This window comes from Neodiprion virginianus, chromosome 5 (genome assembly GCF_021901495.1).
Source record: "Neodiprion virginianus isolate iyNeoVirg1 chromosome 5, iyNeoVirg1.1, whole genome shotgun sequence".
In the NCBI taxonomy this organism is placed as follows: Eukaryota; Metazoa; Arthropoda; class Insecta; order Hymenoptera; family Diprionidae; genus Neodiprion; species Neodiprion virginianus.
Window position 1 is genome coordinate 1,747,475 of NC_060881.1, and position 12,024 is coordinate 1,759,498.

The window sequence follows — 12,024 nt, forward strand, 5'->3', positions numbered from 1 at the left end:
TGAGTTATGTTATAAATTTTTTCAAACCAAATTATGTTTGTAGTTCATTATTATAGTAGAATTATCACCACACTCTTGACTTATTGGTTCTGTTGCCCGTTCGTTCGAGAGAGCTCGAGATACCCGACAGGCGGCGAAAATACTTGGCATGCGCACACGCCAGAATCATTAATAAAAACAATCGATTTGATAATACTAAAAAAGAAATCATTACAACCACTGTGACATTGAGTATAACGAGACACTGACCATCAAGTATCTTGTAATGCGGTCCGTATTTCCAATATATACATAGAATACTTGCACAAACGCCGTATATCAACGTAATTAACAAATACTTTACATCATCTTTTTTCTTCATCCCAAAAAAGAGCAGCAGTTTTTCTGTAGGTCCACTGCGTAAACAAATTTTTATCTTTACCACCGTATCGCTTCGCTAAAATTTTTTCTTTTCCGATACCGATCCGAGACTAGATAATTTTCATTATTATTGTATGAATATTTTTCATATAAATTTTCTTATCCTAGCCCACCCGAACTTTTGTCAAAAATTAACGAGAGAGCTCAGCTATATCGAGATGATGGATAATATACGTGGATCCCAGTTATATATTTAGCGATATAATACACAGAAAATTTTGCAAGTTATTGTTTTATATGATTTCCTATAACTTGATTGTAACTTTACGTTCATCTATCTCTCTGTCTCTCTCTCTCTCTTTCTACAACTCTCTTTCTCTCTCCCTCTCTCTCTCTCACTCGTTTTCTATCTCTCCGTCTCTCTTTCTCTCTCTCTCTCTCTCTCTCTCTTTCTCTCTCTCTCTCTCTTTCTATCTATCTCTCTACCCGCTCGGCATTACTCTTTATGTTTAACCCGTGGCGTTTTGTACGTTTTCCGTGTGTCGTGTCCAAAACCTCTGAATCTAAAATAGGCATATAACCAGTTGTAATGCGTGTTAAATCAGGCATATATCTCTTGAAAAAAGACATCAACCAAATTTTCGACCACACTTGAAATGAACAAACAGGAGGGGGAATTCAAAATAAAAGAAAAAGAAAGAGGTTTAGTTATACTCAATGCCTAAATATCATTAATGATGATTCTGCTGTGACAAAGTGTCTGAAAATTTTGCCCGCCTGGGTTCTCGCAGTTCTGGCGATGCATGAGACTATTTTGAAATGTCCAACTCCCGGTTGCAACGGTCGTGGCCATGTCAGCTCGAATCGGAACACACATCGAAGTCTCTCAGGTTGCCCCATCGCCGCGGCGAATAAGCAGGCCGCACGCGAGGCTCGTCACAAGGCTCAAGGTAAGTTTCTAATTCTTCGAACAGCCTCCGCAAGGACATTCGACACCACGTACCCGATCCCTTCGTATCGCCTGCATACCCAGACAATCGCCCTGACATTTTGCACGGGATTTATTTCCATCCTCAACCGTAGATGTGCATGAGCTTAAACTGCGGTACATTACAGGTGGTCGGAAATTCGCACAATTCCGTTTTAACGACGAAATTTACTTAAATCGTCATATTTGATCGAATTTCCGATCTGACCGTGCCGATCATCATCTATACAGTAATGTTTGATCCGGTGATTCGGTCATTATATCGAGCATGCGATAGTCGTAGAATCAGCACTGAGTAAACGCATAATAGAGCGGTTAATAGAGTAAATAATTGTTCGACGATGATTACAGTAACGGGAATGCCGCCAGAATACATAAGTACAAATCTACTGCCGAGGTCGATGGATACCAAGCCGTATTCGCAGTACGGTACGTCGTCCCAAGAGGGTAATAATAAGCCAGTGGCATCACCGTCTTACGATTACTACGCAGCTACGAAAGCTGCCGGAATAAACATAAAACCCCCTAAAACACCGGAGGAGAGTGGACCGCGACAAGTGAAGGTTATACCAAAGTCGGAGTCGGGTGGCGGTAGCAGCAACTGTTGCAGCGCGGGTGGATCGTCGGGAAGAAGTCAGCAGCCTGAATTGCTGGTACCAAAATCCGAGGAAACGTCGTCCTGCCGTGGAAGTTCACCCCCGCTTCCGCCACCGCCAGTAAGACAAACGTACGACTCTTATCTGAACCAGGACTCGAACTCATCCTCGATGTCGTCGATGGACGCCATGGCCTCCAGGTCGATGGGCCCAACGATCCACCATCCGAGCCAAATATCCGGACAGCAACACCACGTCCTCCCGATGCAGCCGACCGTCACCTACCCCATGCCGATGGTCGAAGACACCAGGATGTCTCACCAAATGGCCCAACGCTCGCCCTACGAGTCGGCCGCGATGATGACCACCTCCTCCGAAGACCTCTACCACCACAGGTCCGCGGAACACGCCAGAGCCTACATGCACCCCGTGGCCGGAAACATTGCCAGGCCCGTGGTCACCTACTCCAACGAGATTGCCGCCGCTCGAGCGTACGACAGCGCCGTTGTCAGCGCAGCGAACCACCGACCATACGACCCGGGCACCGGCTCCGCCTACGAGAGGTACGAGGGTCAACCCTGCGCCCCGCTCCAGCCTCAGCCTCAGCAGCAACAGCAGCAGCAGCTCCACTCCAGGGCGAACATGTACTACTTGGGTCAGACGGGGATGACGCCCGAGGAACAGGAAAGAGCGTACCACCAGGAGGCCGCGGCGGCAGCGCAGCAGCACCAGATGGCAATGGCTGCCGCGTCGGCGGCTGGAATGATGAAATCTGAAGACGGTAAATTGCTATTCGAATACCATTAGAACCACCACGGTTCGACTAGTTGCGATTTTTTTCCTTTCCATTTCAATTGGGAGTGACCAGTTCAACGTCCAATCTTTGATCAGTATTCGCTCTTTCCTTTTCAGTCAAGTGCATCACCGCTGCTCAGGCGCAACAGATGCAGAAGTCAGGGGGACCCCCAACGTCGCCGGGAGGATCGGTAATGGACCTGTCTACGTCTAGTGTTACTTCCACGAGCCCCCAGGTCCGTACGACTCGCGAAACTATGTAGTACATATGCGGGTGTTCGAGGAGCGATCGTTCCAATATTATCTGTCCAGTCGCAAAGTCCACTCCCAACGGTAAAACACACGTAATATCTGTAACATCGACTCCCCTTGGTCGTGTTACCGATATCCTTGATGAACACCCCTACGGCTATATATAGTTCGCTGTCGCATTTCGTTTCGTGGTGCGTTAAACAACGATCGTTACGTTACAGGCTCCACCTTACGGTTCCAACAGCCTCAGTCCTCAGTACGGCGGCGGACAAACCGTCGGCGGAAGTCCACAGGCGGCAGCCAGCCCTCACCTAACCGCGAGTCCTCAGGTCCCGAGTCCCCAGGGTCAGACCCTGGATCTCAGCGTCAACAGACTTCACAGGTTAGCGAAGAGCACTTGTAAGAACACAGCTAAAAACATTGGATTGGAACGAGTCTTGATCAAATCTTCTTTCATATTCCTTTCGCACCAGCGGCGCACCCAGTCCGCAATACTCGACTGCCCACGGTGAGGCCGTCCCGGTTCCCGTAGGACCAGGATTTCCCCCGCCGAGACCAATCGAGGAGCAAACGGAACCCGTCGACTTTTCAACCGCCAACGAACCCGTCAACTTCAGTGGAGGACCCGGCATTAGGCCTGTTCCCGGATTCCCACCGCCCGGTGTTCACGCTGCGGCATACAGCCGCGAAAGCACTCCGGACAGCGGGGGATCCCATTACATGGACGCCTACCGTGATCCTACAGGTAAGAATCTACCGCTTTCTGTAGTGATTACCTTTTGCCTGGTGAAAATTCACTTCCAAACTGCAGAGAAAAGTCTCCTGTGTGTATATTTATTACGAAGCTTGATTCGATTCCAATAAACCTAGAATAGCTGATATATAAAGTACAATACTGTTGGTTAGAAGCAAGTTTACGTACTAGATAAGTGAAACAAAAATCCTATTGAAAATTATGATGCGAAAAAGTTCGGAGAGGCTACCGGAACAATTCACGTTTGTAGGAATTGACATTTGCTTCATCCTAATCTGGATCCACACGATCTGAAGATGCGCTTAATGTCACCTGAAAATTCTGCGGGTATATTTCATCCGTTCTGAGGTTTTGTTTCAAAACGGAAAGAAAAAAGAAATTCACGACTCACGTCCGCCTTATCTGGAACAAAAACGTTACTGGTTTCGGGTTCGAATGTGTTATCTCTATACCGATTCCACGTCCTCCCACATATCCCTCGGTCTTCCCCTCGGCGGGATAACGACACGCGAAGGTCCGTGTCGCGCTACGAAGCACACGGCCATTGTTAATTATCAATATTTCACGTCCGCGTATGAAGTAAAGTATGCAGATATGCGTATATTCTGTACACAGGCATACGTCCGTAGTGGGTGCGTATGTCGAACGTAGTGTAAAAGTCCGTTCGATGGTGGACAGCGGGTATTGTTCGCCGTCCGGGCACAGGGGAGTAGTTATTGAAATTGAAACATTCAACGGAGGTATACATAGTAGGTACCTACCTACCTACCCCATGCGAGAATACCACGAATCGCGAATAACTCGGCACCGATAATAAGAGAACTGCAACACATTTTACACGGGCTAATCAACCGAGTTTTCGGATTCCCGGTACTCCGCCACATGCATCGCGTCCATTCGACGCTGGATATACACGTACATACAGTCGAAAACCACGTGACCTTTTTCCGTTCACATGTACAGCGTGCCCTTCCTAATTTTGGTAACAGCGATGTTACCGGATCTCGCGACTATTCCAGGGTACGGACCAATGAGCCCGCATCCTGGATACGGGATGGCTGGCGTCCAAGCCGAATACCCAGGAAATACCTACACCCCGTACCCGACGGCGGGCTACAACTGCGGAGGAGCTTATCCCGGCGGCCCAGTCACGTCCGGGTACCAAATTCCTGCGGGATACACCCCGGCGCCCTGCTACAGCATGCCACCACCTCAGCACACGATTGGTTCCCTGGACAAACCATCGGGAAAAGACGACAGGTAAATCTATCATCAACTTTTTACCCTGATTACATTTTGCCTTTCAATATAAATCGCGATTTGAGATCCAACCTAACTGAGCCACTAAAAGCAAAACTATTCCAATTGCACTCCGCTTGTCCGCTGTTTGACTTCCGACCGTGAATTGGCGTCAGATCGTATAAGATTAGGAGTGCCGACTGCACCTAGGATAGTTAGGCGTTGAGCAAGGAAAGCTCGGAATGTAACGCAGCAACGGCACCTACACCTCCATTTTGTTAATTAAAGTAATTACTCTTCGTAGCGAAAATGCCAACCTTATTCTAATTGACGTAAAGCTCCACTGGTAGGGTGTAGGTGCTGGTATAAGGTATATAAGGTCGCGGGACTCTGAGGGAGGGCGGAGAGGGAAAGGGGCATAATCAGTTCTCACCGCACTGGATTATGGAGCGCGAGACCCAAGACCCGAGATCCGTCGGGGTTAGAACCCGGAACACCCGGATCCTCTGGGAGTAACTCCTCGCCCTCCACCGTTGCCCTTATAACCTCGCCAATTTTTACCCTCCGTCGAAAAATTGTGAAAGCTATAGTACAGGACAACTTTTCGTCAATCGCGACAATTTGAAGTAGGTAGATGTGAAAATTAGGCTAACAACGCTGACAATGAGAGGACTCGTCCGCTCATCGGGATACGAGAGGAGGATCTGCCTAATCGGTGTTCCCCTAACTTTCCGTCGGTAAATACCTGGGCTCACAATAAACGTCCTCTTCAGGTGTAACGCGATTGAGTTGGACACCGTTGGGTCAGGTCAAAACGGATCAGATTAGATTGGGCCACAAGGCTATGCTAGGCCAGAGAGCAGCGACTCGACGCGAATCCTGGTATATTAGCTCTGGATATGGTTATGGTGGTTATATTGGCCGGGGCCATTAATAATCCTGAAGTATCGCTATCGACTCGCTCCGAGCGGAGAGAGCAGCCCGCCGTATGCTACGGATTCTAGACAATCAATTTATTGTCCGAGCAACGGGGTCCTGCAGGAGCATAGCGGCGGTGGTCCGAGGGGCGGGATTCACCACCGCAACCAAGACAACGGGCCAGCGAATGCTGCACCGAGGTTCTCTCTCGACTATTTTCATAATTTATCGTTCTCGTTCGCTAGTGAAACCTCCACCTACGTTATATCATAGTTATCCCCCTCGAGATGACTCTCCAACTTATCACGATCCGGGGGTACCTGTATGCCCTGACACAGTTGCAGATCCAACCCTGCGAGGGGTTGCGAAAACTGGTAGCGGTAACAACCGTCTCCACTTTAGCTGCCGCACCGTGAAGTGACCATCGGATTTTTGAGTCTTCAAATTAATCTCGCTCTCCTCTCCTCTCTATATGTATACCAGGTCGTGCAAACAGCACTCGAAAAAGTTAGACACATTTCCTAGGTCGTACAGCTGGTATATGCACTTTCCATGAATTATTGCACACCGCGGCTCTTATGTTTTCCCGTTTCCTTAATTTTCTACACCGGAGATGATGCCCAGGATCGAGGATAAAAATTCTCCTCGTGACCCGGAGGGCTAGGTACGAGAGTTAGGCAAGGAGCTGGCCACCCGCCGCCGGGTTAAGAGGGCGGACTGTAGACGAGTTATACAACGGACGATAGACGCACAGGGGCCGCGGGCATCGTGATTGCACTCAAGTCTGCAGCGGTTCCCGGCAATATCCCGGCCACTCGAGGACCCTTCAAGGGTTCTCCTGGTACGCCTACGAGAAGGCAGACTGCTAGTAGCACTCCTCGAGCAAAGCAGAGCGTGGCCTCTGTCTACCTGGAAATCTCCACCCAACTCCCCATCGCGCCATCAACCCCCAACCACCCCATCCTCGTAGAGTTATACGAACAAAAAGACATTCCGATTGCCATGCGATGCAGGCGGTCCATTGACTTGTCCTCGAGACGCTCCAGATCCCAGAGTGAGAAGAGCCGCCCTTTTCCGTAGCTTTCCGTATCAATTGAATGAACAAATAAACATTGGACAGAAGACTCAAACGCGCTGTATCAGATACATGCAAATAGTACATAGTCGCTTAAATATCTCATCATGATTGAAGGTATTGATCGCGAATAGTATAAGGCTCCGCCTCGACAATCTAACGATTGAATGCGTTCTGAGATTGTTTACTTGTTAATGTTCGATGCAGTATGATCAATACGAGAAGGCAATCGGTGAATTCTGTTCGGCCGCTACTTCCTCGCGGCCGCGACGGCAAGGAGCTCATACAGTGTCCAACGTCGTCCTGTGATGGCATGGGTCACGTCTCGGGGAACTACGCTACCCACAGAAGGCAAGGGATTTGGCATATTGCATTTGGCCATTTTGCATCCAGGACATTCCGGCGTTTCAATCTCCTATATTCCTAGTCGTCCATCTTATGCCTCAACTCTTCAAACACATTACCACAACTATTCATACCCGAGACGAAACGACACCGTGGACACTAGTGATCCAACAACAAGTGATCGATGCAACCTGTAATATGACAATACGGGATTCGACTTTTTCAATTGCTTCCTTGCCGATCATTTACATCGAGAATCTCCCTGTTTACCGTTAATTGCAACTCCTCGAAGTTAAAATATAATGTAACGCCAGTTTTAGTAGCTTGTTAAATGTTTTTTCAACAGATTTTAATTTTCAAAGGACCCTTGACATATCCTGGCTAGTCAAACGACCGACTGAAATTCATACCGAGCAGTACACTAAGAATAATAATAATTATTCATATTACACAACTCTGTATGTCTCCTGAGCATTTATACCTCCGGTGTGTAGATATATAGACTCATGTTGGATGGAGCTAAGCTTCTACCTTCTCCCATTGTAGACCCGACCCCTACGGAAAGGGATGACAAAAACTGAATAAATCTAAAAACCAAATTCCACTTGATGATGACGATGGTGATGGTAATGATAACGATTATGAATTATTGTTATACTTATCATCTAACTTCCTATCCCTGCACTTGTCAACCTGGGTGGGCAGCGTTGTAGCGAACATTCGAGTGACCATGTCGGAACAGCACGAATAACTCAGAGATGTGCAATAACAATTTTGAGTATAAATCAGCCGCTGCACAAAGAGGAAAATCCCCCGCTTTCTCTGTCTATCTCTCCTAAACTGAACAATTGGCTATTGGCGACTTTCATTGGGGTCTGGTGCGATTGTTTTCCCCCCGCTCCCTTCAGTGTTGTTTAGATTATTAATATTGCATACGATTTCTAGCCGAGACACGTAGAATAATATCATCAAAACGAATAAATAATTTGAAACTATCGTCAACTTAAACCACGTCAGCATTTCACCTCACGAGTGATCAATACTAAACACGATGTTGCCATCTCGAAAAAAGATGAACAAGAGAAGTATATCTACAACTGTATAAGATAATGATACTGACCTAAACTCCTACACCACGTGATAGAAATAGTTTTGTGATAATTTTGCCATGATACATATACATCAACAACTTTAGTAACAACGTCAAACAAACAAAGAGAAACTCGCTTCACGTAATTGTGATAAGCATGAGTAATTTGGCAACGTCGCGAAAAACGTGTACACGTGAGATGTATTTAAAAAAGAAAATGAAAAAATTTTCAGTCACTTGTGAGGTGCCTCCAACGTCATTCGACAATGATCTTAATAAATTTCCGTTATTCCAGTCTCTCCGGATGTCCGCGTGCCGATCGTTCGCAAATTCAGGCGCATTCCCAAGAACTGAAGTGTCCTACACCTGGCTGCGACGGATCGGGTCACGTGACCGGAAATTATTCTTCTCACAGAAGTCTGTCCGGTTGTCCAAGAGCCAACAAACCAAAGAGTAAACCGCGCGACGGTCAAGATTCCGAACCACTGAGGTCAGTATTGAATGAATAAATGAAAAGGGGGTTTCACTATTTTTACGTTAAATAAACGGATGAAAAGCGTGGAACGAATCTCTTCGCAATTCGCTAATCTCTTAAAGCAACTGTTATTCGAGGACCAGCGAATAGCACAGGATCCTTAAACCCTTAGGGCTAAGTACCTCGCTAAACGTGACCTTAAGCCGTCTCGTCGTCCGCATATCTATTGTGGGTTGGATTTGCGCAGAGTTGTATTGCGCGCTCAAGTCGCGCATCTCCCTCCCCTTCCTAAAACGTATAAGGGTAAAATAGCTGGCAATGGATACAACAGCGCCCTACACTAACCCCCCCCCCGAAAAGCAAGACGCTGACTAATATCTCGCGGTTTCCGCTAATTTCACGCTCGCTCTATCTGTCGACGGATATGGATGTGGTACTCTGTTTTGGACTACAGATGTCCCATACCCGGTTGCGACGGGTCTGGCCATGCCACTGGCAAATTCTTGTCCCACCGCAGGTAAGGCTCACTTATAAGGTAAGCGTACCGGTTATTGACACGTATGGACCCAATTATTGATCCTTTTATTTTTCAAAATTATAAATTTACGGCACAAATTTTGAATTTTTCAATACTAAAACCAACTGCCAGAGAATTAGACACTGTAAATTAATTTTTTCTTTTAGAACTAATGATCAAATATATATATACAACCAAAAAAGGTCAATAATTGAGACAGGGTCTATAACTGGTAAACTTATCTTACCTTACTGGATCATTCCATCCAGCCCATATCCTGTCCTCCGCTATTTAACTTCGTACATCATCCCTTCGACTATACGGATCCTAGATAAAACAACGATGAAATAAAGTACAGACGGTAAAAAATCTGTCTATTTTCAACACCGGAATCTAAGCGTAGCTTGATTACTCGTCATTATGTGTATGAGCACGAAGCAAACCTGATTTACTGACTGTTCTTTAACCCTTTCACCCTCACATTTTGCAACTCAGTATATTGGCCTGAATTTTGTTGCTCGGGGGTTTTTGAGGCCGCTGAATTTAATAGTTTCTAAATCTAAGATGGAGGATCCAACATGGCGGATGTAAAATCGAAAAAAATAGTTAAAGTTCAATGATTCCGCCCGAAACTTATTACTCGGGGGTTTTTTGGGTTATACAAAGTAACGAAAGATCGTTCGAAAGTTGTAAGTAAACTGCGATAAGGCTAGAACATGAAAATCATTTTTGAGATGGGACGCTGAGCATCCCATCGTGAGTGAAAGGGTTAAAATCGCTTGTCCCTCTTCTACAAAAGTCATTATACGATTGTTACGATGGATTCAAAGACATGATTGAAAGTTCTCGTTCACGTTGCAGCGCATCCGGTTGTCCGATAGCGAATCGGAACAAGATGCGAGTCCTGGAGTCCGGAGGAACGGTCGAACAGCACAAAGCGGCAGTGGCAGCAGCGACGGCGATGAAATTCGAGGGTGTGAATTGTCCGACGCCGGGATGCGACGGTACTGGACACATAAACGGTTCGTTTCTCACGCACAGGTCGCTGTCTGGGTGTCCAGTGGCTGGGCACACGGTGAAGAAACCGAAATTCGAAGACATGTCGAACATGTACAGCAAAGGAATCACCGGTGAGGCCGCAGGACATAAAGAGATTCTCAATTTCCGTCACGTAAATTCGAGACACGAGGAGTAGTCACTATAATTCAGAAACGGATATCTCGTATTGCAATATTTTGCTGAAAAATTACTGCATCGATATGTGGATGTACAGATATACGATATTGATCGGACGTAATTCGCATTCCAGCAAACTTCACCGTGTTCATATCACTGAATCAAGGAAGATGAAAAAAAAAAAATCTCTCTGGTTTATTAGTAACTGTTTGTCCGCTTACAGCTGCAGTCACGATTACCAATTGAAACATTCTTTATTTTATTTTTTTTTTTTTTTTTTGTGTCTTGTTATTATTATTTTTATTATTATTGTTGTTGTTATCATTATAATCATTTATTATTTTTCATCCTTGCTGTAATCATATCGTCGATATTTCGATAGCGGGAATTTTGCGAACAACCGGAAGTGGGGTGGACGAATCGCTTTCCTTCCGGTTTACAAGTTTGACGTTAAAACGCGTATAACTGACAACGAATATAAAAGAAAACAGCATCACTATCAGGAAAAAAATCATTTGCAGTTCGATTCAATTTCCAAATTACATACACAACAATATATACTTGAATATATACACATATACATGTATATATATATATATATATGCATATATATGTGTATATATAAACATGTATATATTCTGAAAGTTCAGAATGCAGCATGAAGATCGCATGCTATATACCGCAATGCTAACACATATTATACAGACAGACATTAGTTATTAAACAATAGAATATTAGGCTTAGGTCTAGTTGAATAGAAACTGAGATTGTAAACCTGGTATTTTGTATTTGACCTGTATATATTGACTTGTGCTATGCTATGCTCTGCTCTGCTCTCCACGCCATGATGTGCTGTCATACCAAAGGAATAAGAATTAGTCTCTTTCTCTCTTATTTTATTCTTCGTCTGTCTATTATATTAACCATATCTCTCTTTCTAAATCTCTCCGATTCTTTATCACTATTTCTTTCTCTCTCTCTCTCTCTTTCTCTCTCTATTTATTTCTTTCTCTCACTCAATCTCTCTCTCTCTCTATCTCTATCTTTGTTTTGCTCTATCTCTATCCTTCTATATTTCTCTGTTTTCTTTTTCACAGAATCCAGGTGTTTCACTAAGCTATACGATCGAGTTATCGATCTTATACATATATATATATTATATACATTATATTATATATATATATCAATATAAAAACGATATTCTGTTTTGACTTACTCTGTTTGCATATATGATTTAGATGTCGACGATGAAACGAAAGGATTGAAAACGAAACAAAAAAAAAAAAAAAACAAATCATCGAATTGTGTTGTTACATGTAGGGTATTACCATACCGACGGAGAAACCTAACAACCATACGTATGAAATAAATTTAAGTCAAGGAGAGTAAAGAAATTGTTAATAAATTTAAGGTATACAATACTATTAATACTGACATTCAAATT

General features: G+C 44.8%; 1 protein-coding gene and 1 long non-coding RNA gene across 4 annotated transcripts in view; one reads left to right on the forward strand and one right to left on the reverse strand.

Annotated features, from left to right (window-relative positions):
* The window catches only part of LOC124305936 (uncharacterized), a 261,707-nt gene that overhangs the window by 242,990 nt on the left and 6,693 nt on the right, over positions 1 to 12,024 (forward strand). Inside the window, exons 10-18 of one of the 3 annotated variants that reach the window (XM_046765969.1) lie at positions 1,152 to 1,310; positions 1,700 to 2,725; positions 2,836 to 2,975; positions 3,213 to 3,373; positions 3,465 to 3,736; positions 4,735 to 5,005; positions 8,708 to 8,902; positions 9,342 to 9,404; positions 10,266 to 10,534. In XM_046765969.1, the coding sequence (XP_046621925.1) occupies positions 1,152 to 1,310; positions 1,700 to 2,725; positions 2,836 to 2,975; positions 3,213 to 3,373; positions 3,465 to 3,736; positions 4,735 to 5,005; positions 8,708 to 8,902; positions 9,342 to 9,404; positions 10,266 to 10,534 (2,556 nt within the window). The remainder of the gene's footprint in view (positions 1 to 1,151; positions 1,311 to 1,699; positions 2,726 to 2,835; positions 2,976 to 3,212; positions 3,374 to 3,464; positions 3,737 to 4,734; positions 5,006 to 8,707; positions 8,903 to 9,341; positions 9,405 to 10,265; positions 10,535 to 12,024) is intronic. The other 2 variants (XM_046765967.1, XM_046765968.1) reach the window with 2 other exon arrangements.
* Positions 1 to 12,024, reverse strand: part of LOC124305945 (uncharacterized) — a 120,175-nt gene that overhangs the window by 93,097 nt on the left and 15,054 nt on the right. The gene's annotated exons all lie outside the window — the stretch shown is intronic.